Source organism: Muscardinus avellanarius, assembly GCF_963383645.1.
Source record: "Muscardinus avellanarius genome assembly, chromosome: 5".
NCBI lineage: Eukaryota > Metazoa > Chordata > Mammalia > Rodentia > Gliridae > Muscardinus > Muscardinus avellanarius.
The window spans coordinates 140,810,119-140,834,868 of record NC_137790.1 but is presented as its reverse complement, the minus strand read 5'-3'; the positions used below and the strand labels follow the sequence as shown (position 1 = coordinate 140,834,868).

The 24,750-nt window shown below is 60.3% G+C and overlaps 2 protein-coding genes across 2 annotated transcripts in view; both read right to left on the bottom strand.

Moving 5' to 3' along the window:
* Positions 1-21: 21 nt before the first annotated feature.
* Positions 22-7,037, bottom strand: TMEM115 (transmembrane protein 115; the record flags this gene model as incomplete). The annotated part of the gene is made up of 5 exons (XM_080696634.1): positions 22-183; positions 671-728; positions 881-1,045; positions 1,219-1,419; positions 6,187-7,037. 5 exons carry the CDS (start codon positions 7,035-7,037, stop codon positions 22-24), a joined length of 1,437 nt encoding a protein of 478 aa, XP_080552760.1.
* A 4,543-nt stretch (positions 7,038-11,580) lies between these two features.
* Positions 11,581-24,750, bottom strand: part of CACNA2D2 (calcium voltage-gated channel auxiliary subunit alpha2delta 2) — a gene marked incomplete at its 3' end in the record, with an annotated part of 126,383 nt that continues 113,213 nt past the window's right edge. Inside the window, exons 18-38 of the mRNA XM_080696633.1 lie at positions 24,517-24,591; positions 24,379-24,450; positions 24,240-24,311; positions 24,102-24,163; positions 23,691-23,767; positions 19,541-19,601; positions 16,321-16,418; positions 16,138-16,228; positions 15,985-16,047; positions 15,800-15,903; positions 15,026-15,124; positions 14,854-14,942; positions 13,889-13,939; positions 13,677-13,748; positions 13,450-13,602; positions 13,258-13,310; positions 12,480-12,535; positions 12,264-12,390; positions 12,077-12,186; positions 11,796-11,878; positions 11,581-11,724 (exon numbers count right to left, since the gene is read on the bottom strand). Of these exons, the coding sequence (XP_080552759.1) occupies positions 11,581-11,724; positions 11,796-11,878; positions 12,077-12,186; positions 12,264-12,390; positions 12,480-12,535; positions 13,258-13,310; positions 13,450-13,602; positions 13,677-13,748; positions 13,889-13,939; positions 14,854-14,942; positions 15,026-15,124; positions 15,800-15,903; positions 15,985-16,047; positions 16,138-16,228; positions 16,321-16,418; positions 19,541-19,601; positions 23,691-23,767; positions 24,102-24,163; positions 24,240-24,311; positions 24,379-24,450; positions 24,517-24,591 (1,812 nt within the window). The remainder of the gene's footprint in view (positions 11,725-11,795; positions 11,879-12,076; positions 12,187-12,263; positions 12,391-12,479; positions 12,536-13,257; positions 13,311-13,449; positions 13,603-13,676; positions 13,749-13,888; positions 13,940-14,853; positions 14,943-15,025; positions 15,125-15,799; positions 15,904-15,984; positions 16,048-16,137; positions 16,229-16,320; positions 16,419-19,540; positions 19,602-23,690; positions 23,768-24,101; positions 24,164-24,239; positions 24,312-24,378; positions 24,451-24,516; positions 24,592-24,750) is intronic.

The following is a 24,750-nucleotide window of genomic DNA, read 5'->3' as shown; positions in this document are numbered from 1 at the left end:
GGCCTTCTGGACTTGCTTGGCTCACCGGCTGGCAGGAAGATACCCACACGTGGCATTCCTGCTGCGCCGGCTGGAGCACACCCCTTTTCCTTCACCGTCCTCGGCCCAGAGGAGCTTCCGGATCGTGTGTTGGAAGCTGGGGCTGCAGACGGCCTTCACAGCGCGCAGCTTGTACTGTTCTCGCTAGTCCAGACATTATGGAGAGAGTAAGGTAATAAAGTGACTGGAAAGACCCGGGAGGAGCAGCCCAGAGTTGGGGTGCAAGGGGGCCCTCTGCATGGCGGGCGTTCGCACAGCACGGGAGCCCCAGTGCCGTAGCCACGTCCTGTCTAGCTCCCCGCTCCCGAGCTGGAGCCTCCAGACTGTACTGGGGGGGGTGCAGGAGGGCAGGGTGGGAGCCAGGACTCTGCCTCCTGTCTGCAGGCGCCAAGCACCGAGCACCGTAGGAGTCACGGCAGAAACAACGCAACATGGAGAGGCCCTCAGGGGCAGGGACCCGGGGCTGGTGGGGGAAGGAAGGAGGCCTGGGGAGGTGGCCCTGGTGGGGAGGGCGGCCTGGCCAGCTTGAGTGTTGGGGAGACTGAGACGCTGGGCCAGACTACAGGCGTCTTACTCACAGTGGAGCACAACGAGGGGCTACACACGGCCTGCCGCAGCCCAGAAGCCATACCTCAAAGAACTGCTTTATTGATACTGTGAGACCGGGCTTGGTGCCCGCTCCAGTGGTCCTGTAGAAAATACCTGGGAGCCGCCACACCACAGCAGAGGGGACAGGAAGTCCTGACGACACGGCCTTCCTGGGGGTGGGCTGGGCCGTGCACCCTGTGCCGCTCCTGCACGGCTGGGCCCCGAAACCTTTTTGGCAAATGCAAGTCCTCACCTTGGCTCACGGCTCTTGGCAAACGACGTCAGTTGAGGGCCAACCTGGAAGCTGCGGCACCAGTGTCCCTGCAGCCACTGGCCTGGCTGCCGGCTGAGGGAGTCTTCTCTCAGGTGGGACTCTGGGCTGGCAGAGGCCTCAGACGCCCCGTGCCTGGCATGGTGGCTGTCTGGAGTCGGAACCAGGTAGCAAGGGTCCTGGGTAGTGTTGGCGAGAAGACAGCAGAGGGCTGTGGGAGCCCCTGGCCTTCTTCCCTCGCTCAGAGCAGTCGGTGCTCTGGGGTAGCTGGGAGGTGCCAGGGGCTTGGGAGAGGTGCTACTCAAGGTGTCTGCAGTTACGGCTTTGGGGGGGCTGCCTCGAAGGTGATGAGACTGGATTCGGGGATAGCCACTTTCCCTGGGGGCATGGGAGCTTTTTCTGGGAGGAGGGGGCTGTCCACCTTGGCCCCAGACTCCTCTTCGTCATCTTCCATGCTGGGCCAGACCGTCTGGTCCTCCACTCTCTTCAGCCGCTCATTGAGGGCCTTCAGGGCCAGTTGCCTGTGGCCAGGAAAGATGACAGGTCACGGGGGGCTTCAGCTGCACGCGCCCCGCACCCTTCCCCACAGGCCATCTCCTCCCCATGCTGGACCCAGGCTCCCCAGAGACTGTATCAGGGCCCACAGTGCCATCCTGAAGGCCAGACAAGCCAGCCACCAGGAACGGCTGACCTGGGCACCTAAGGCTGGGTAATGGGTGAATGGCATGCTCCCGGAGCTGGGCTCCTGCCTGGGCCCTGGCATCACGTCCAAGGAGAGCTAACTCTCGCTCCCCCATGGCCAGGGGCATCCCAAGCCTCCTGGCACGGGTCTCTGGGAAAGGCTGCAACTGAGCTCGTCCCTGGCTCTCAGCCCAGGAAGCAAAGCCAACCTGGGTAAGTCCAAGTCCACCCTTTTTTTTTTTTTTTTTGGTGGTACTGGGGTTCCTGGAAGCCCTTCTACCTCCGGGCTACACTCCCAGACCTATTTTTATTTTTACATTTTTTTGAAACAGGGTCTCCTAAGCCAGCGCGCGCGGCTGGCTTCAAACCTGCGTGATCCTCCTGTCTCTGCCTCCCAAGCGCGGGGATTACAAGCGTGCCCACCACGCCCGGCGAGTCCACCCTTTTTAACCCTGATATCTTCATTCCCAGAGAAATCCCAAGGCCATCAAGACCCGTGTCAGAACAGGCACCAGCAGAGCCTTTAGGAGGCAAAGTAGAAGCCAAGCCCATCAGCAGGGTAGAGGCCATCACGCTGCTCCCGGGGCAGACCCTGGAGTGCTGCTCTGGGGAATGGGGAGTCCAAGGGGGCATCCCATGGTGCGCCCGCCCGCCGAGCGTGCTGCCTGCCAGCAAATACACCTCGGAACTGCCACTCTGGTTCCTCGTCTCTGTATATGCAGACAGCGGTGTACACTCCCAGTTCCAGCAGAGAACCCAGACCCACCATGCCAAGGAGTGAGACAGGAGGACGAGGCTGGGCCGGGAGGCCCGGCACACTCCCCGCTCTCCAGCCTGGCATGCGCCAGCTGGCACTGACAGGACAGTCCTTCCCTGCTGCTGCCCAGGTGCCTGTCCCAGAGACGCCCTTAGTGCCAAAAGCCTGCCACAGCTGGAAGACTGCCCGGGCTAGAGATAGGAAACCCGCCTCTTCCTACTAGTAGCCCTCTGGGCCCCAGGGCGGCATGCAGTCAGATATGGAGCTGGCTGGAGGAGTCATCCCCACTCCCCAAAAGCCAGCAGCCTCAGGCTACCGGCCCCTCTGGCCCGCCCTGTCTCCTCAGCCCTCTTCCCTTTGCTTTTGTGGTATACTGGGACTGGGCCTTCAGGCGTCCTACCTCTGAGATACGCCCCAGCCCTGCTTATTCATTTACTTGCTTATTTTCTGTGGCACTGGGGGTGGACCCAGGGGCATTCGACCTTTAAACTGTGCCCCTTGCCTTAATCTTTTTTTTTATTTTTTACTGCAGTACTGGTGTTTTTTTTTGAGGGTCTGGGGATGGAACCCAAGGGCATTCGACCCCCCCCCCCGAGCTACACCTCCTGCCCTATTTTTTCTTTATTTTTTGAAATAGGGTCTCACTAAATTGTGAAGGGCTTCACTAAGTAGCTGAGGTTGTCCGTTAACCGCAATCCTCTGGTCTCAGCCTCCCAAATGCTGGGATTACAGGCGTGCCATGCCTGGCTAGTCTAGGGGTGTTTTTTATCCTTTATTTTGAAACAAGGTCTCACTAAATTGAGGAGGACCTCACAAATTGCTGAGGCTGGCTGAGACCCTGGGATCCTCCTGACTTAGCCTCCCAAATACTAGGATTACAAGTGTGTGCCACCACACCCTGTTTTTTGTTTTGCAGTACTGTGGATGGAACCCAGGGACATTCTACCTTTGAGCAACACCTCCAGCCCTATTTTTTTATTCTTTATTTTGAAACAGGGTCTCACTGAGTTGCAAAGGGCCTCATTAAGTAGCTGAGGCTGTTCTGGAACTGCAATCCTCCTGTCTCAGTTTCCCAAATGCTGGGATTACAAACCCTGGGCCACCACTCCCAGGGTTTCTTTTTTATTTTGAAACAAAGTCTCACTAAGTAGCAGAGGCTGGCTGCAAACCTGAGAGCCTCCAGTCTCAGCCTCCCAAGTACTAGAATTACAAGCTGCACCACCACCCCAGGCACCTCTCCATTTTCTTGGGCAGAGACTTTCTGAATGTTTGGCCAACCCTAGCAACCCAAACTTTTCACTGGAGGAGAGGTCACCACTGGCCGGGTCCCACCTGAATAGCGGAGGGCAGCTCCACTCCTTCCAGGCCCAGCCTTCCTGGCCCCATCTCCTCCACCCAAACTGAAGCCGGGGACTGGTCCTTGTGGCGTGCTGTGGGACCTCTCTGCACCACCTTGGATTACCGGCCTGGCGCCTTCACAGAAAGCATGCGTTCTGTACCCAGCTGCAGTCTCAGTGGTAAGCTCAGGGATAACGCTTTTCCACTCAGTTCTTACACCTTCCTACCAAGAGATGGCAGCTGCTGGCGAATGCAGAGGGACAGATCTGTACCAGACTGCTTTAAAAAGGTAGCCAGGCCTGGTGGTACACGCCTGGAATCCTAGTACTTGGGAGGCTGAGAGGAGGATCGCAGGTTTGAAGGCAGTCTCAGGAAGTAGTGAGACGCTCTTAAATTAGTGAGACCATGCTTCAAAATAAGAATAAAAATAAAAATAGGGCTGGGGGTGTAGCCCAAAGGTAGAATGCCTCTGGGTTCAATTCCCAGTAACACACACACACCCCACACATACACACACACACCCCACACATACACAAAAAATCTTCAAGAATAAGCTGGGTTGCTGGGCTTGTAATCCCAGCATGTGGGAGTCTGAGACAGGAGGATCGTAGTTCTCTGCCAGCCTCAGCAACTACTTAATCCCTGTGCAACTTTGTGAAACCCTGTTTCAAAATAAAGACTAAAAAATTGGGCTGTAGGTGTAGCTCAGAGGTAGAATGCCCCTGAGTTCCATTTCTAGTACTGCACACACACAAAAAAGGGGGGGGGGGTTAGTGCCGGGTGTGGTGGTACACTCTTTTCTTTTTTTCCTTTTCTTTACAGGGGCATTCTACCTCCAAGCTACACCCCGGGCCCTATCTTTTATTATCTCTTTCTTTCTTTCCTTTTCTTCTCTTTTTTGGTGGTACTGGGGTGGAACCCAGGGGCTTTCTACCTCCGGGCTATACTCCCAGACCTATTTTATATTTTATTTGGAAACAGGGTCTCACTAAGTTGCTCAGAGCGTCACCAAGTAGCTGAGGCTGGCTTCGAACCTGTGCGATCCTCCTGTCTCAGCCTCCCAAGCGCGGGGATTACAAGCGTGCCCACCACGCCCGGCTTATTCTTTATTTTTGAAGAGTCTCACTGAGTTGCAGAGGGCTTAGCTAAGTAGCTGCGGCTGGCCGTGAACCACGATCCTCCGGTCTCAGTTTTCCTCTCTTGGTTCAGTTTTCCAAATGCTGGATGAGTCGGGCATGGTGGCACACACCTGTAATCCCAGCATTCGGGAGGCTGAGACCGGAGCATCAGTTTGCAGACAGCCTCAGCTACTTAAAGTGAGGCCCTCCTCAATTTAGCGAGAACCTGTTTCAAAATAAAGAATTAAAAAAAAAAAATAGGGCAGGGGCTGTAGCTCGGAGGTTGAATGTCCCTGGGTTCCATCTCCAGACCCACAAAAAAAAAAAAAAAAAAAAAAAAAAAAAAAAAAAAAAAAAAAAGCGGATTATAAGCGTGTGCCACCATGCCCAGCTGGTGGTACACTTGTAACCCCAGTATTGGGAGGTCTCAGGAATTTAGCAAGACCCTTTACAACTTAACAAGATCCTGTTTCTAAATAAAAAAAAGTTGGGTTGCAGGTGAGCTCAGAGGTAGAAATGCCTTGAACTAGGTAGGGTCCAATCCCTACTGCCACAAAAGAAAAAAAAGGGGGGGCTGGGGTCTAGTTCAGTGGTTGAGTAGCCCTGGGTTCAATCTCTAGTACCACAAAAACAAAAACAAGCAAGCCCAAAACTTAGAATAACGCTGGAAATGGAGCAATGGCTCTCACAGAAGCTGGGACCACTCTGGTGAGTCCACAGGTCTGGGAAAGTAGGAGGAGAATTAGATGAATTAGAGAAGACCTCTCTCGCCCTGGCAAAGTGCATCCAGTGAATAATTCAGCTGCACATGGCTTGGCTTACAGACACGGCAAAGGTCCCCACTCTGGTGCGGTCAGCAGGCTCCAGAGGCGGGCCATGTAGCCTGTCCCCTGGGTTTGAGAACACATGCCTGCCGAGGGGAGGTTAGTCTGCTAATATACCAAGCGACCTCATTACGTGCAGAGCAGCTGAGGACAGTGTAGTTCAGCATTTGGAATCTGGGGTGGCCCAGACCACCTTTTAAGGACTCCAGGCCGCCTTCCCACTCCCCCAGGGGTAAAGGGCAACAGGTGGCTTCTGGCTCTGTCAGGACCAAGTGTCTGGGTCTGGAGAGCCTGAGGCCAGGCCAAGGCTATGAGAGCCTCCAGTAGCCCCTCACACAGCACCAAAGGGAACTAGGCATTTTTTGAGGCTCCAGTGGCCTGAGTGGGAACACATGTACCAGAGCACAGACGCCTATAAGCTGAGTCCCTCACAGCCAAGAACTGGGCTTTCTCTGAACCTGCCCCAGCACCTGACAGCAGGTCTCCCGCTGACGTACGGCAAGCGTCTCGGCAGACAGCACGTGACTTAACCAGTACTCCCCTAGCTTGCCAAGACTCCGAAGGCTTTACCTTCTCCGCTCTGCGTCCTGAGGGTCTGTGCCCGGGAGGCTGATGGTGATGGAGGACGGGGCGCCCACGTCGTAGTGCTTTACCGTCTTCTGGCATATCTTTACCTTCACCAGAAGGCCGTGTACCAAGTTCGCCAGCAGTCCCACCACAGGCTGCAGGATCTCAGGGAAGAAGGTGGCGAAAGCAAAGTGGTCAGCCATGTCCCCTCGGCCACGGCTGTGGCGCTGGTAGAAGCGAAGGTACACCCAGCTGGACAGCAGCCCAAAGCCGTAGGAGGCCAGCGCTGGGCTCTGGAGCAGCGTGGCCAGCCTCAGCAGCAGCAGCAGGGCCAGTAGCAGCATGGGCACGACGCTGACGCGCACCTGGGGGACTCGCAGGACCACACAGTCCCCCATAGTTTGCTTGAGTGCCACCAGGACGCCACCCAGAAAGCCCAGGGCGCCGTGGATTCGGATAGTGAACAAGTAAACCAAGTTGAAGGAAGCCATGTAGGTGAGGAGGTAGGCGAAGGCCCCCAACAGCCCCACGGACACATTCACCACCGAGAAGAAGATGAGCAACTCCAAGGCCCCCCAGAGGGGCTCGAGCAAACGCCCGGCCACCACCACTGTGGCCAGGCTGATGGCCACGTCCCACACGTGCTGCTCCATCAGCCCATGGGTGGCCAGGGTCCAGATCCAGAAGTTCGGCGGAAAGAGGTAGCCCGGGGTGACCGCCAGGCAGTCGGTGTCGACGGCGAAGGAGAGCAGGTAGAGGAACAGCACCGCCGCGCACAGCGCCTTCACCACCACGCTGGCGCTGGCCACGAGGGCCCCCAGGTGCTGGCGGGCGCCGGGCAGGGCGCGCTGCATCTTCCTGGTGGGCGTTGGCCTGCGGGCAGGCGAGGAAGATGGGTTGGGGGCCTCCCCGGGGCCTCCTCGCGGTCGGGCCCCTACAGGAGGCCCGGCCCCGCCGAGTCACCGGCCTAGACCCGGTGAAGGGTCCGCTTCCGGGCAGTCGGGCTGCGGCCCCGGCCCCGAGCCGGGCTGGAGCCCAGGCCGCTCGCCCGGGCCCTGAAGGCAGGCCCTGGGCGGCTTCTGCACGCTGGCCTGCCCGCCCCGAGGCCCCGCGCCAGGCTGGGCGGGCTGGCTTGGCTCTCAGGGCCGGGCCGCCTCCATCCGCTCTCGGCCTCTTCGGTCGGCGCGGTGCAGGACCCTGGTTCTGGGCCCGACTCCAGTCGGGCCAGCTCCGGCCGGCCTCGCTCTTGACTTCCACTGTCCCTCCTCCCGTCTCAAGGGCCGACAAACAGGGGCGCTGCGCCTGCGCGCCCCCGCGGCGGCGGCGGCCGGATCCCTCGGAGTGCCGGACTTCCGGCACCGTGGCATACTGGGATACCGAGTCCTCGGTCGCCCTCGGAGCCGCGCGCTGGGGAGAGTTTCCGGGAGGAACTGCAAGTCCCAGGAGGCTGTGCGCCCACACTATGCCGTTAGGCGGTAGCGTGTGGCATGCCGGGAGTTGTAGTTCTCCAGGCCTGCCCCGGGCAGGTGGGGCAGAGCAAGCGAAGGTTTCATCTCTTCTCAGAGGGGGTTCCGGAGGCCACACAGCCTCGGGCCACACACTTGCCGAATTCTGCGGGGATCATGGCTCTATTAGTGCTTTGTGCATGTGCATCAGAGTGTGTCTTTTTATTTGGTGTGTGGATAGAACCCAGGCATTCTAACTCCGAACTGTACCCTATTTTATTCTTTTTAAATTTTTGTGGCACTGAGGATTGAACCCAGGGGCATTTTACCTCCGAGCCTCACCCCAGCCCTATTTTATTTTTATTTTGAAACAGGGTCTCACTGAGTGGCTGAGGCCCTCACTATGTTGCTAGGGTTGATCTCAAACTTGCAATCCTCCTGTCTCAGCTTCCCAAGTACTGGGATCATAGGCATGGACCAGCATGCCTGGCTCCCTCAGCCCTATTTTTTTGGGGGGTCTGGGGATGGAACCCAGGGGCATTCAACCTCTGAGCTACACTCCCTGCCCTATTTTTATTCTTTATCTTGAGACAGGGTCTCACTTAGTTGCAGGGGGAGGCTTACTAATTAGCTGAGGCTGTCCGTTAACTGTGACCCTCCGAACCTCTCAGCTTCCCGAATGCTGGGATTACAAGCTTGCGCCACTATGCCCGGCTGGCGAATTACTTTTTGATTTTTTGGTACTGGGGATTGAACCCAGGGGCATTCAATTTCTGAACCAAGCCCCCAGCCCTTTTTATTTTTTATTTTGAAACAGGGTCTCATTAAGTTGTTGAAGGGCTAAATTGCAGAGGCTAGTCTTGGACCTGTGATCCTCCTTACAAGCCTTACAAGCAGAGGCCTCGAATGTTCTCTCTCTCCTGTTTTTTGTGTGTGGTACCAAAGGTGGAACTCAGAGGCATCGTACCTCTGAGCTACACCCTCAGCCCTATTTTATTTTTATTTTGAAAAAGGTCTCGCTAGGTTGATGAGAGCTTTACGATTTGCTGAGGCTGTCCTCAAACCTGTGATCTTCCCGTCTCAGCCCCTCCCCAGTACTGGTGGGGTTGCAGGCGTGGGCCACCAGCCCGGCTGGAATGTTCTCTTTCATCTGTTTAGCATTCTCTCCCACCAACTATCTCCTGCCGTCTTTGCTGACATCTCTACCTACTCCTTTTGCTGGGCGGGGGAGGGGCGATCCTGCTTCTCTGTGTGGTCACCTGCCTCATGGAGGGGTCAGGGGTACCACCCCTAAGGCTGAGGCTAGGACTCAGCCATCTGATGCCTGCCAGGTGAACGCAGCACGAGCAGAGCCCCTGGCCCTGCACGGTGTCGGAGAGAGAGAGAAATGCTGAGGGCATCCTCTGGAAAACCTCTGCGCCTGAGGCGACAGGCCTCTCCCGGTGACAGGAATGCACAGGTCACCTGAACTAGACCTTGGGTTAAAATGACAAGGGGGAGCCCAGTGGTGGTGCACGCTTGTAATCCCAGCCCCTGGGAGGTTGGGAAAGGAGGATCGCAGGCTCGAGGCCAGCCTCAGCTACTTAGTGAGGCTCTCCACAACTTAGTGAGATCCTGTTTCTAAATAAAGAATAAAAATAGGGCTGGGGGTTGGCTTGGAGGTAGAATGCCCCTGGGTTCCATCCTCAGTACCGAAAAAAGAAAACAAAACAGGGCTGAAGGGCTTGCCAGAGGAGTTGCAAGCGGAACTTGGCTTCGGACCCCCGCCCCCCTGCCCGCAGGGAGCCCTGGCCTCCCTAGGATGGGAATGGGAGCCTTGACTCCAGGCAGAGCACCTGTCAAGACCAGGATGTCTGACCAGCCTGAACTGGCATCTTATGACTTCTTTCCCCCGTCCCTTCCTTACTGGGGATGGAACCCAGGAGCATTCTACCTCCAAGCTAAAACCCCAGCCCTGTTTTCTAGTCTCTATTTTGAAACAGGGTCACAAGGTCTCACTAAGTTGCAGAGGGCCTCACTAAATAGCCAAGGCTGGCTGCGAAGAACCTGCGATCCTCCTGTCTTGGCCTCCCAAGTTCTGGGATCACAAGCGTGGCCACCACGCCTCCGGGGTCCCGCCTTGCCTTGAGGCTCTGGGCTTCTTCTATTTTTTTTTAAAGATAGCTTTTTCTTGGATGCTTGTGAGGTGCTATGACACAACGTATGCCAAAGGCTTGGCTCTGCAGCCCTGTGGCCGCCAGGACCTGGCCTGCCTTTGGTCTCAGCAGAGCAGGTGGAACCGTGAGGGGCGGCCGCTGGTCTTCCCGGCTACCCAGTCCTCACCCAGGGCCGACAAGCGGATGGAAACTGTTTGAAGTGAAAATATGAACATTATTTAATAACTGATCTTCTGTAATAAACCATTTGAAAATATTTTACAAGGAATCACACACACGGTATTTTACAAAGTGTCTTGACTTTTTTGTCGCTGTTGTTTTTCCGACTTGTCTGTACAAAAGAGAAGAACAACAAAAGAAAAAAAAAAAGGGCAAAGGAAATGGCCCCCAACCCCAGCCCCCGGAGAGGGAGAAGCCAGGCCAGGTGGGTGACGAGAAGATCAGACCCGGCCCGGGTTGCACAACTACCTGCTGGGGATTGTTCTGTTTTTCTGTTTTTTAAACTTAAAATACTCATTTTTCTGTATACGTTTCTTTCTTTTTTACTTTTATATTCTCCGTGGAGCACCTGACTACACTACAGTTACACCCCCCTCCCCCAGGACAGAGCTGACTTCCAAGCAGGGCACACCTGGTGGGCACCCACCCTGGCACAGCAGCGGCCATGGACCATACACACACACTGAGAAAGCAACAAGCCACGTGACATTAATTAACGGAGCCATTAATTAATGCCTCCCCTCCCCCTCCGCCCAGTCATCCGAGTCCCGCGGCTACACCCCCCTGCCCTCAGCCCCCTCCTGGCCCCCAGGCTCGGTGCCCTTTGGGGGAAATGACTAGAATGCATGGTTGAAGAGCTGTGCCCGGGCCGGCCTCTGTGTGTGTGTGTGTGTGTGTGTGTGTGTGTGTGTGTGTGTGTGTGCGCGCGCGCGCGCCAATGCGTGTTCAGGAGGAGTTTGTGTGCGTCTAGGGTCGGGGAGTGTGTGTGCGTGCGTGTGTGCGCGCGCGTGCACACGCAGAGCATAGGGAGGGGGCACAGACCCACACCAGGGGTGTGAGGGCCCAGCCAGGAGAGGCCAGGTCACCCCCGCCTGCTAAGGCAAAGGACGTCTGGCGGGCTCCTCTGCCGCGGTGCGGGAGTGTGTGGTCTTGCTGGGGCCTGGCACTACTGAGAAATGGCTAGATGAGCACCTGGCGGGGAGGGCCCTTGGGGGTCACGGGTGGCTGGGGAGGGGCAGCGGGGCCTTGGCCCCCGCCGGCATTTGGCACTGCTGGACATTCGGCTTTAGACAGGAGGGCCGGCGGGCCGCAGCTCAGGTTAGGGGCAGGCGGTGGGCGGGACAAGCGCGCGTGCAGGTGCCGGCCCTGCGGAAGGCTCCGAGAGCCCCTGGGTGTGTCCACGCGCGCCCCCTGGGGGTGTCTACCGGGAGTCCCTCCCTTTCTGCCCTCCGGGTCCAGGTGCGTCTGGGTGGTGTCTACACCGAGGTCACCGAGGCTGTCCCGACACCCGTGGGGGGCGTGGGGCGACCGCCCTCCTGCAGGAGCGGGCGCCCGCGGGCTTCCCAGGCCCTTACTCCGGCCTCCATTTCAGCCGGGGACGTCCGGCAGGCTGCTCAGGGAAGCGGGGTCTGAGCTGGGGGCGGAGGGCGGGCTGGAGTCCAGCGGCGGGCGGGCGGGCGGCCTTCACGGGGCCTGCAGGCGGGGCGGCGCGGCCTGGCGGGGCCCCAGCGCGTGTGGGGCTGGGGGGGCCGCTCGGGTCCCGGGGCGCGGGGCGCGGGGAGCCGGGCGGGCGGCGCTCAGAGGCGGCGGGTGCCGGCCGGGGCGGGGCCGCGCGGCTGCGGCCTCGGGGGCAGGCCCAGGAGGAGCAGCAGCTGCAGCGAGACCAGGACGCCCAGCGACGGCGGGAAGGAGGCCCCGCGGCCGCAGTCGGAGGTGTCCTCCTGCGGAGACAGACGGGGGCGGGTCGGCCCGGGCTGCGGCGGGCGCGGGGGCGCGCGGCCGCGCCGCTCACCGTGGCGTTGTAGTCGAAGCAGATGTGCGGGCCTCTCCGGTAGCGCGGCCGCTGCACCAGCTCGCACTGCTCGGGGCCGTCCGCTGGGCATGGGTGGGGAGTCAAGGAGGCGGCGCGGGGCGTGTCCGGGGAGGGGCGTGTCCGGGGCGGGGCGGGGCTGGGGGCGTGTCCGGGGCGGGGCGTGTCCGGGGCGGGGCGTGTCCGGGGCGGGGCGTGTCCGGGCGCGGGGCTGGGGGCGGGGCCGGGCGCGGGGCGGGGCCGGGCGGGGCCGGGGAGGATACAGTGCGTCTCCTTCTGCAGCAGCCGGCCGGCCTCGCACTGGCTGCACAGCGGCTTCTCGGCCACCACGAAGAGCAGGTTGGTGTGGGTCAGCCTCTGCGCGTGGAACAGCCTGCGGGGCCGGGAGGCGGGGCCTGAGGCTCGCCCCGCCCCCGGCCCCGGCCCCGCCCCGCCCGCCCCGCCCCGCACCTGGAGCAGTTTCCGCAGTCGATGATGGCGTTGTAAGAGGCGTTCACCGAGCCGAAGTAGTACTGGGTCTGCTTCAGGACGCAGCTGCTCTCGCGCGCCTCGGGGCTCCCCTCGGCCTCCGTGGGGTCTGCGGGCCCAGAGCGCCTCAGCCCCTCCCCCAGGCCCTGGGACGGGGGCTCCGACCAGAAATAGAGGGGGCCGCCAAGCCCTACCTACCCGCCTGGAACCAGCTGTGGTAGATGAGGCCGTAGAGGAGCTGCTGGAACAGAGACCTGCAGGGAACAGGGCGCCGGTGGGAGGCGGAGGTCAGCGCCCTCCGCCGCTTCTTTCTCTTTTGGGTTTTTTTGTCGTTGCTGTCCTGAAGATTGACCCCAGGGGCATATTACCTCTGAGCTACATCCCCAGCCCGATTTTATTTTATTATTATTTTTTTTAATGTGGTACTGGGGTTCCTGGAAGCCCTTCTACCTCCGGGCTACACTCCCAGACCCATTTTATACTTTTTTAAAATTATTTTTTGGAAACCGGGTCTCTTAAGCCAGCGCGGCTGGCTTCGAACCTAGGCGGTCCTCCTGTCTCCGCCTCCCAAGTGCGGGGATCACAAGTGTCCGCCACCACGCCCGGCAGCGATTTTATTCTTTATTTTGAAACAGGGTCTCACTAAGCTGCAGAGGGCTTCACTAAGTAGCCGAGGCCTACCGTGAACCCCACCCTCCTGTCTCAGCCTCCCAAGTACTGGGATTACAAGCGTGAGCCACCACTCCCGGCTCTCTTCTGGTTCTAGATGTTGAACCCAGAGGCGCTCTACCTCTAAGCTATACCACCAGCCCTGTTTTTTAAATTTATTTTGAAACAAGGTCTCGTTGAGTTGCTGAGGCTGGCCTCCAACCTGCAATCATCCTCCCTCAGCCTCCCAAGCATGGGGATCACAGGCGTGCACCACCACGCCCGGCTCCTGCTTCTCTCAAGAGCACCTTCTTCCCCCAGGACTCACCAGGCGGCAGCAGAGGTCCACCAGGCCAGGTTGAGGAAGTCTGCAACGGTGGGCTGCAGGGATGGACAAGAGGGGCGTGGGCTGCCGCCGATGTCCACACCCTAGGTCACCCCAGTTCTCAGGTGTCGGGGCTGGGGGCCACCTGCGAGTGAGTGTCCCGGCCCCCCACCTCCAGGCATCTCTGGGGCTCACCACAAAGACACCCCGGGGTGCAGCGCCCAAGTTGCCAGGGGGCTGGGGGGCGCAGGCCGCCTGGTAGTCGTAGGACTCCTTGTGTGTGTAGAAGGAGTTGTTGTACAGCGCCAGCATCAGGTTGGCGTCCACCTCGCTGAAGAACCTGCCAACCTGGGGCGAGGGCGCGGTCACAGGCTGGCAGTGCCAAGCCCATGAGCACTCCTCCTGGCCTCGTCCGCCCTCACCTGGTCCCACTGGTGGTTCTGATTGGACAGCACCAGGAATCCGCCGTCATCGATGAGGACACAGAGCAGGTCCTGAGAGGCGGCAGGGAGCGAAACGCAGAGGGCCCGGCGCTAGGCCTCCGCGTCCCAGCCGCACGCCACCCCCCAAAGGCAAGGGGCGGGCAGGATCTGAGAGTGGGGGCAGCGGGGGCCGGGTGCTCAGGTGCACACACCTCATTGTTAACCTCGCAGTCCATCTCGCAGTGGCTGTTGGGGCCGCACTGCTGGGCAGAGAAGGAGGCATGTAGGCGCCCTCCACCCTCCTATATCTGCCCCCCTTGCTGCAGCCCCTGCAGAAGGTGCTGGAGCCGCTCTGCGTGGGGGCGTGGCACAGGTCCCCAAGGCTCCAGAAAGGGCACCGCTGTGCAAAGCGCCCTCCGCTGCTCAAAGACCTTTTTTTGTTTTTGTTACTGGAGATTAAACCCAGGGTGTTCTCCTCTGATCTGTACTCCCAGCCCTGTCTTATGTGTGGTACTGGGGATTGAATTTAGGGGCATTCTATCTCTGAGCTATACCCCAGCCCTGTGTGTGTGTGTGTGTGTGTGTGTGTGTGTGTGTGTGTGTGTGTGTACTGGGACTGGAACCCAGGGGCATTCTACCTCTGAGCTACACCCCTAGTCCTATTTTTTTAGTCCTTTTATTTTTGAAACAGGGTCTCGCTGAGTTGCGAGGGGCCTCGCTAAGTAGCTGAAGCCGTCCCCGAACCAAACCAGGACTCTCTAGTCTCCGCCTCCTGAATGCTGGAGTTAACGCTTGGCCTTGTTTTTTAATTTGAAACAGGGTCTCATGAAGTTGCTAAGGGTCTAAGTTGCTTAGGCTGTCCTTGAACCTGCGATCCTCCTGTCTCAGCCTCCCAAATGTTGGGATTACAAGCATGCGCCACCACGCCCGCTCATTTTTGTTTTAAAACAGGGTCTCACTAAGTCACTGAAGCTGACTGCAAACCTTCAATCCTCCTGTCTCAGCTTCCCAAATCCTGGGACTACAGGTGTGCAGACCACACCTGGCTCCCCTTTTTGTTTTTGAAAATAGGGTCTCCCTAAATTGCTGAGGCTAGCCTTGAACTTGTGATCCTCCTGTCTCGGCCTCCTAAGAGCTGGAATTACAGCCATGAGCCACCATGCCCGGATCCACATACCTTCTGAGGCTGGTCCTGGCTGGTGCGATTGCTGGCCAGCACCTTGAACTTTTCAGCCCAAGCCTCCAGGTCCAGCTTGACGCCCACCACTGTGGGGAGAGCAAGGGGCCACTAGCGCGGCTCTGGGCCACCCTGCCCACCGCCTCTCCCCACCTCCACCGCGGGCATTCACCTGCTGGCCTCAGCGTGCGCCCGCCTAGGCTGAGCTCCACAGCGGTGCTGACCAGGACGCCCACCGTGTCGTTCTCCAGCTCCAGTGGCCTCAACAGGGCTGGGGAGGGCACAGCCAGGAGGGGACTGGTGGCCATCTGACCGGCCAGGGCTGGCCCAGCTTAAGCACCCAGCGCCCAACATACTGCTTTATTTTTCATGTTTTTGGCACAAGGAATTGAACCCAGAGGCACTCTACCTCCGAGCTCCAACCCCAGCCCTACTTTTAGTCTTTATCTCGAAACAGGGTCTCACTGATTTGCGGAGGGCCTCACTAAGTAGCTGAGGTTGGCCTCGAACCGCGGTCCTCCTGTCTCAGCCTCCCGAATGCTGGGATTACAAGTGTGCACCACTTTGCCCTGCTTGCATATATATTTGTGATACTGGGGGTGGACCCCAGGGCCTTCTACCTCCAAGCTAGACCCCCAGACCTATTTTATATTTTATTTGGAAACAGGGTCTCCCTAAGTTGCTGAGAGCCTCACTAAGTAGCTGAGGCTGGCTTCAAACTTGCGATCCTCCTGTCTCAGCTTCCCCAGTTACTGGGATTACGACCGTGTACCACCACGCCTGGCCTCTATTTATCTTTTGAAACAGGAGGGCCTAAGTAGCTGAGGCTGGCCATGAACTTGCGATCCTCCAGTCTCAGCCTTCCAAGTCCTGGGATTACAAGCGTGCGCCGCAGCCCTCTCTGCCTGTCTCAGCTGGGGCTCCTCACCCACCCCTGGGCACTCACCGTCCTGATGTGGCGGCTTGAAGACATAGCCGTGGTTGTCCAGGCTGCGGCGGTAGAAGCTGGCATTGAAGGGTTCGGGGTCCTCCGTCCAATCCTCGGCTGCCCTGAAGCACCGAGAACGCGGGCTCAGTGGGAGGGCGGCCGGTGGGCAGCAGGCGGGCACCAGCCACAGCCGAGGCACTTACTTGTTGGGGAAGACGCGCGTGATGCCGCCGTCAGTGGCCGCGAACACGGCCAGCAGGCTGTACCTGGGGACGGCAGGGAGGGGGTCATGGGACTGGGGCCGGCTGGACGGGGTGGCGCGTACGTGGGGGCCCGCCCCAGCCCGGGTGGCTTACGTGGTGAGATCCTGGTCCCGCCACACGCGCTCCACCAGCTGCTGCGTGATGCCCGTGTCCAAGATGAGGTTGTGCAGAAGGAAGTTGTTGCCTGGAACAAAGCGCCGGCGGCTCCTTGCAGCGGCGGCCCGCCGGGCCAGGGCTGCCCTCCCGCCGCCCGGGCGTGCCCTGCCAGCCGCTCACACTGCTTGGAGTCCGGGGTCACTTTCTCCATGAGCTCGATGAAGTTTTTCAGGAACTCGGTGTTGTTGTCGGAAGCATTCAGGTCCTTGCAATACTCTCTGGGGTGGGGAGGGGCGAGAAGAGGGGGCTTGGGGCCGGGCAGGCAGGCGGTGAGGCCCAGGAGCAGGGCCTCAGGGAGGAGCACGGCGTTCTTGCAGGCTGCTGGGCAGGCAGAGGCTCAGCTCCTCCACCTGGTGCACCGGGAGGCCTCCAGCGTGGCCGCGGCGCGAGGCGCGCTGGGTTTTGTCAGCGGAGTGTAGGCCCCTCATCCTGCCCTCCCTGGCTGCGCGCCTTGGGGCGGCCCACTCAGGTTCCCGAGGCTCCCTTGGCGCTTCATGCCAGAGGCGCGGGGAGCTTAGTGGGGCCACAGACTGGCTGTGTCCCTGCCCGAGGCTCTCTTCTCCCGGAGGCGGTGGGGCAGATCCCTCATCTCCCTCCGCAAGGCCCTTGCGGGGCTCAGGCTCTGGGTCCAGAGAATGCAGGGACTGCGGGGTGCGGTGGGGCCTCCTCCCAGCTGGCTCTTCAGGAAGCCTGTGGAGCGGTCCCTCCACAGAGATGGCACCTCTCCCCGCAGCCCTGCACCAGGGCCCTCCACTGGCTTCTGCGGGAGCAACTCTGGGACCTAGGCAGCGTGCCAGTCCCCCAGGCTGTAGCAGGGCCCAGGACGGTCTCAGTCCCCACTCACTCCTTGACCCCCAGGGCCACCGTGCAGCGCACACCCTGTGCCTCTGTGAGGGCAGGCCACGCGGGCACACCTAGACCGACGGGCACACCCAGAGCGAGGCCCACACAGCTCAGCTCACGATGCGTCATCCGCGCAACATGTGCGTCCACACCTGTGGGTCCTTCATTCACTCACATGACTATTTTTTTTTGTGTGTGTGTGTGTGTGTGTGTGTGTGTGTGTGTGTGTGGTGCTGGGGACTGAACCCAGAGGACTTTGACTTCTGAACTACATCCGAGTTCTATTGTGTTTTTTAAATTTAAAAACAGGTCTTACTAAGCTGGGCGTGGTGGCTCACGCTTGTAATCCCCACGCTTGGGAGGCTGAGCCAGGAGGATCACACAGGTTCGAAGCTAGCCTCAGCTGTCTTAAGAGACACTGTTTCTAAATAAAATATAAAAAATAGGTCTGGGAGTGTAGCCCGGAGGTAGAAGGCCTCTGGGTTCCATCCTCAGTACCACCAAAACAAACAAACAAACAAACAAAAAAAACCAGGTCTCACTAACTTGCTGAGAGCCTCACTAAGTAGCTGAGACTGGCTACCATGCCCGGCTAGGAATTTTGTGTGTGTGCGGGTACTGAGGCATTCCTACTTGGAGCTAGACCTCAGCCCCCCTTTATTTTGGTGGTCCTGGGGATTGAATCCAGGGGCATTCTGCTTCTGAGCTATACTTTATTTTTGTGGTACTGGGATGGAACCCAAGGGCCTCTTACCTCTGAGCTACAACTCCAGACCTATTTTATATTTTTCGATTTGGAAATAGGGTCTCATTTAGTTGCAGAGAACCTTACTATATTGCTGAGGCTGGCTGTGATCCTCCTGTCTCAGCCTCCCAAATAATGGGGTCACAGGTATGTACCACCATACTTGGCTCACCTCAGGCCCCCCCTTTTTCTCTCAGTACTGAGGATAGAACCCTGGGACATTCTACCTCTGACCTACACTCCCAGGTCTATTTTTATTTATTTATTTTTATTTATCTTTGCAGTAACAGGGATGGAACCCAGGAGCATTCTGTCTCTGAGCTACACCCCTGCCCTAGTTTTTACTCTTTATTTTAAAACAGGGTCTAAGTTGCAGAGGGCCTCACCAAGTAGCTGAGGCTGTCTGTAAACTGCGATCCTCCGGTGTCAGCTTCCCAAATGCTGGGATTACAAGCGTGCACCATCACGCCTGGCTATTATTCTTTATTTTGAGACAGGGTCTCACTGAGTTGCAAAGGACCTCCCTCGGTAGCTGAGGCTGCCCATGAACTGCGATCCTTTTGGCTCGGCCTCCCAAATGCTGGGGTTGCAAGCGTGTGCAATTGCACCTGGCTCCAGCCCTTTTTATTTATTTTTTTTTCCAGTACTGGGGATGGAACCCAGGGTCAGTCTACCTCTGAGCTATATTTTCAACCCTATTTTTTATTCTTTATTTTGAAACAGGGTCTCGCTGAGTTGTAAAGGGTCTCACTAAGTAGCTGAGACTGGCTGTGAACCGTGATCCTCCTGTCTCAGCCTCCCAAATGCTGGGATTATAAGCATGTGCCATCATGCCTGGCTTTATGTATTTTTATCATCAAATAGGGTCTTGCTAAATAAATGACCATGATCCTCCTGTCTCAGCCTCCCAAATGCTGGGATTATAGGTGCTCCCTGCTACGCCCGGCTCTCCAACACGTATCCACTGAGCTCTCCCAAGCCAAAGGCAGGAAGCTAACAAGAGCCAACTGGTCCTTCCCCTCAGGAGCTTCCTAAGGGCCACACGGGCCACACGTACCCAATCACTGGTGCCCAGAGCCCACCCACACGTACACTGGGCTCTTACACACATACACGATGACACAAACACAACGCACATCTACACAGAGTTACGGAGGGGCCGGTGCATGCACACACGTGTGTCCACACGGATGTCAGGAGCGCCCAGAGCCCCTGGGGGTGCCTGGGAGTGCCGCAGGGCTCCACCGCACCCACCTGCCTCCATCCACCACCTGGGTCACCGCCAGGGCCCCGGCAGCCTCGGATGTGGCTGGAGGTGGAGGGTGTGCGCGTGAGGATGCGCGCACACTGGTATGCACTCTGGGGACGGCCCCCCACCCTCCTCCTCAGCGAGCCCCCACTGACTCGGCACTGCCGGCACCGTCCACAGGGGCTCTGGCTGGCTCGGCCCCAAGACCTACACAGACACTGACCGACACAGGACAGAGTGGGTGCGGGGCAGCGCACCACAAGCCAGAGCAGCAGCCGCCAGCCGGGCTGTCCCTCCTGGGGGCTGGGAGGCCAGGCGGGGCTCGGGGTGGCTGTGGGGCCATTGCTGCCTGGTGTGGCTACATGGCCTGGGTATGCGGACAGCCACACATACCGGGCTATGTATGGGGGGCGACACTGCACAGGACAGACACACAGCTCCAGGCGGCAGTGCGGGAGGTGGGCCGGGCGGTGGGGACCTCAGCAAGGCCACACACAAGCTACCTGGGAGCAATGAACACATGTCCTTCAGACTCAAAGCTGCTGGGGAGCAGGAACTCAAAATCTGCAACAGAAACGGGGGGTTATCCGGCGGGGGCTGGGGAGGCTGGAGGCCAGGGAGCTCAGAGCTGGGGGGCCGGAGGGGCAGGGAGGAGACACCAGCAGAGAGGGACCCGCCACTTCCACGGTCAGGTTTGAGCCAGAGAGGAGGGACGGGAGGGCGGGGCCTGTGGAGACGCATGGCAGGAGGGGCAGTTATAGCCAATGTTGCCGGGCCTGGTCCTGTCGGCAGTGAGTCCCTTGGCGTGGTTGTATATGCTCCCATACAGCTGTATAGCACATATACACGGACACACACACACACATATATATACACGCCGCTATATATATGCATGGTCTGGGGAGGCGCCAGTCTTGCTCTTATCAGATCCAGAACGGAAAACCCCGCATGCTGAGCTTCCTCGGCCTGAGAGACTTCAGGAAGGAACGGCCTTGGCTGCGGTCCCTTCCATCTCTCTTTCCTTGCCGCAGCGGCTGCGTTTTGGTCTCGCTTTTGCTGTGTCAGGCATCAACATGGCCAAACCGGGGGGGTCTCTCACGGGCACAGACAGTCCAACCAGAGACGGCGAGGCAGCGGGGTGGGCTTCAGTGCATCGTGGTGGGCTGGGGGCTCCCTGGGACAGGGTGCTGGGTGAGGGGAGACCTCAGGGTGCGGGGGACCGTCCTACGCCAATTGAGGGGAGTGGGTGTTGCTGGAAGCTGTGCGCGCTCCGCTAGGGGCAGGCAGGCGGGGAAGGTCAGGGCCTCCTTCCGTCCTAGGACGTGTCTGGGCTCAGAGCAAGCAGGGAAGAAGGCTGGGGGCTGTGCCCCGGGCTCTTGAGCTGCACGTGTGTGTAAATGTGGGTGTGCAGAGCGTGTGTGTCTTCTTATGGCAGGGAGGGCACTGAGGCTGTGTGGCCCGCTCCCCTCCTGCCCGCTGGCCCGGCCCCGCTGCTGTGTCCGGGAGGGCCCTCTGCCCTCGGCCGCTCTTGGGCTGCCCTTTCTCCTCCATCCGCACCCACCCCCTGACCTCTCCTTCACCGCGGTGGCTTTATCTGTGCAGGAGAGGGCTTTTCCCTGCGCCCAAATCCTCCCACGATGCACTGTGAGGTTCCGGGGTATGCAGAGGGGCTGGGGAGTCACTGGTTGGACTGTTCCTTTCTGATAGGACTGTGAGGCAGGGTTTGGACACAAGCCAGAGGGGAAGGGGTGGGGGGGGAGGAGGAAGAAAAAGGAGGGAGAAGGAGGAGGAGGGAGACTATGCTATGGTTGTCATGGCTACCAGGCCCTGCAGTTCTGGGGTCACTGGGGGGAATGGGGAGACCAGGAGAAGACAACTCAAGCCAGTGGGGGTAGGGCACCCCACCTGCACCCAGGCCAGGGGGCGCTGTATTCTCTCTGCTGGACTAGGCTAGTTGGGCCCCTGGGGTGTCTTGGAGCTCCTGTTTCAGGCCAGGGGCGCCCCTGTGGCCCTCCGTGCCTATCTGCCAGGTCCCCTGGAGGGCAGCTCTGTTTGGGCAGGGGCAAAGACCTCTGTGGACTGCCCCTGGGCTCTCCTTGTTCTCTGCCAGGGCCTGGGGCTCACCACCCACCTTTCCAGAAGTCTCTTTGGCTTGGGCACTTTGGAGTGCCAGCATCTTTTTCTTTACACTGGACCTGGTTTCCTCCAAGTCCTTCCCTGGGGTCCAGACAGATCCCATTCCGTGCCTGGCCAGGTCTGCGGGCCTGGACTCTGCCTGTATTTTCCAGGGAACGCCTGGTTCTCGCCTAGGGGCCTTCCCCAGGAGCAGGGTGCTCTAGCACGGGGCCGGCGCCGTCCTTAGTAGTCTCTGGGGGCAGTGGGGATGGCTGGGCACAGGGCCTTCAGCACCAAGGCCAGTGCCCAAGATGGTGGATCAGCCTGGCTCTTCCCTCAGCCCGGTGCCTGCCAGGGGCCCCCTCTGCCCCGGCGTGAGGGCAGGGCTGCCCTGACGAGAGCTTCTGGGCCCTTCTGTCTTCCGTCTTAGGAGGGTGGCTGGCCTCTGAAGCTGCTGCCAGAGACCAGAGGAGGGAAGGCTCCCCAGCGGGGGCCTTGCAGGCCCGCCCTGCCCTAGTTTCCAAGAGCCTGCATCAAGCTCCCTGCCCTGCTGGGTGGAGGCGGCGCCAGGCCCCAGCCCGTGCCCACTGTTGAGTTGTCTTGGAGGGACAGGCGAGGGAGGCAGACGCCTTCCCACAGGGAGCACGGAAGAGCCTCGGAGCAGGCTGGAGAACGCCCTGTGACAGCCTAGGGAAGGGCCCTGGCTCCAGAGGGCTCAGGGACCAGAGGCCAGGACTGAGAGGGGCCCTGGAGGGCAGGTGCGGTGGTCCTGGGCGGGGAGGGGGTCAAGCAGGGCGTGAGGGCGGGCGGGCGGGCGGGCGGGGAGAGGAGGGTGCACTGGTTCTGGATATACTTGCCCTTCAGTTTGCTGATTGGCACTGGGACAGTCCACCAAGAGAGAAAGCGAGGAAAACAAAACACAAACACAAAAACAAACGAAAAGGGGGAGGGGAGGGAGGGCACAGACAATATTTTATTCAATGGCTGTTTGAATGAAAATATTGTGTCTCATCATCATACCGAAAGGAAACTTCTTGCAAAAAACGACATGAGAGAGAAAGAGAGAGAGCAAGAGAACTAAGGGGGAGCCCCAGTCGCCAGGCAGGTGGGGCGCCCGGGGGCCGGAGCCCCAGCCTCCCTCCCGGTGACCTGGGCCAGCCTGAGCCCCGGCCTCTCCAGAGGCCCAGGGTGAGCCAGCATGCAGGGCGCAGGCAGAGGGCTGCAGGAGGAGGGGACGCGGGAAGGAGAGCGGGAAGGAGGAGGGGGAGACAGGGCCGCAGCCAGGAGCTGAGGAGCTGAGAGGGAAGGGAGGACTGAGGGTGTGAGAGGAGGGGAGCAGGGGAGGAGGAAAAGGGGAGGAGGGGGAGCAGGGGAAGAGGGGGAGCAGGGGAGGAGGAGGGAAAGGAGAGGAGGGGAGCGGGGGAGGAGGAGGAGCAGTAAGGAGGGAAAAGAGAGGAGGGGGAGCAGGGGAGGAGGGGGAGCAGAGGAGGAGGAGGGAGAGGAGGGGGAGGAGGGAAAGGAGAGGAGGGGGAGCGGGGGAGGAGGGGGAGCAGGGGAAGAGGGGGAGCAGGGGAGGAGGAGGGAAAGGAGAGGAGGGGCAGTGGGGGAGGAGGGGGAGCAGGGGAGGAGGAGGGAAAGGAGAGGAGGGGAGCGGGGGAGGAGGAGGAGCAGTAAGGAGGGAAAAGAGAGGAGGGGGAGCAGGGGAGGAGGGGGAGCGGAGGAGGAGGAGGGAGAGGAGGGGGAAGAGGGAAAAGAGAGGAGGTGGACGGGGAGGAGGGTGATGGGGGAGGAGGGAAGAGAGGAGGGGCAGTGGGGGAGGAGGGGGAGCAGGGGAGGAGTTTGGAAAGGAGAGGAGGGGGAGTGGGGGAGGAGGGTGAGCAGGCAGGGAGGAGGGGGAGCAGGAGGGGAGAACAGGGGAGAGGGAAGAGGGAGAGAGGTGAGGAGGGAGAGCAGGGGAGGAGGAGGAGCAGGAGGAGGGGGAGGGGAGGAGGGGTGGAAACGGGAGCAGGAGGGGAGCAGGGGGAGCAGGGGGAGGGGGGAGGCGGCACTGGGCTGGGAGCGAAGGGATGTGGGAGCGGTGGAGGGAGCTGGGAGGCAAAGGTGAGAGGGAGGATCCAGGGGGAGGCAGGAAGGAGGAGGGGGAGTGGGGGCTGGGGGAGTGACCTGAGTGGGGGCGGGCAGAGGGCAGAGACCCTGGGGTGGTGCCCCAGGGTGGGGGAGAGGAGCAGGGAGGGAGGGGTGTCTTCCAAGGGTGCAGCCCCCAGGGGTGTCAGGGCAGGCAGGCTGAGGAGGGAAGACACGGAGTAGGAGAAACCAAAAACAGAAACCTCAACGGAAACCATGAGAGAATGTTCTGGAACCAAATGGGAGAAAGGCGCGCATGCAGATGTCCAGGCTCTGGAGGCGGCGGCCTGGCCTGCGGGCGGGCAGCGGTCGGGGCAGACTGGGCGGGGCGCCTCGGCCGGCTGGCTCTGCTGCCTGGGGCCGGCCAGGGCGGGCGGGCAGGGTGCAGGGCACAGGCAGGGCTGGGCCACTTACACTTGACCTGCAGGATCTGGTCGCTGAGGTTGGCTTGGAGGTAGAAGGTGCTGTAGGATGGGAGCACCAGCCCCAGGCTGGGGAGGAGGGAGGGGAGAGGTGGGCCACGCGGGCACCCCTCCCCCAAAAGCCCCCACCCCCGGCATGGCGATTCATGATCTAGGGGTCAGCGGCTACACGGTCTGGGCCTCCACTCCCCCACTTCCTCGGGCCCCCAAACAAATCCCCATCCCACCCGCCCCAGCCTCCCCGCACCTGCCTGCCCAGGCCCTCAGAGCTGCTGCTGTGCCGGGCCTGTGTGTAAGGGCGCCCCTGCTCCGAGGTGCCACCCCCGGCGTGGGCCCGGGGCGCCCTCCAGGTGGGGTGACAGGAGGGTGGTGGGGTGCAGGGGCCGCCCGCCCACCCGCTCACCTGTAGTTGGTGCTCCTTATGGGCACCCAGGTGTAGTTCCGGACCACCTCGTCTATGTACCTCTGGGGAGGAGGCAGCGTCAGCCGGCTGGCGGCTGGTGGGCCAGGGCGGGAGGCCCCCCTCCCGGCCCCCCCTCACCTCGTCCAGGGACTTGACCAGCGTTCTGATCTGCCGGTGGCCCTTGTGGCCGTCAATCATGCTCCGGCGGATCTGGAAGGGCCGGCCGTGAGTGTTGTGAGCGCGAGCAGCCGCCCGCGCCCAGGGCTGCCCGCCTCACCTCTGCCTTGTTCTCGTCCTCCAGCTCCGCGTCCAGGAAGTCCAGGGTCACAGGCTCCCGGAAGCTGGGGGTCTGCGGGGGGAGCACGCCGGGAGTCCCAGCCCAGGCCGACGGGCTGCGGGGACCCCCCCCACTCACCTGCGGCCTGAGGTTGGGGTGCAGAAGCACGTAGCCGTTGAGGTCAATGGCGAACACGTAGCCGTTGGCGCCAAGCTGGGGGTGCAGAGTGAAGGCTCAGGGCCCAGCGGGCTGGCAGGGACCCCCTGGGCTCCGGCTTCCCCATCCTGCCTGCCACCGTGAGGTGCTGCCCGCCTGTGTGTGGGGGCTCTGCCTGGCTGCGTGTTTGTTCTGCTGCTGTCCCAGCCGCCACTG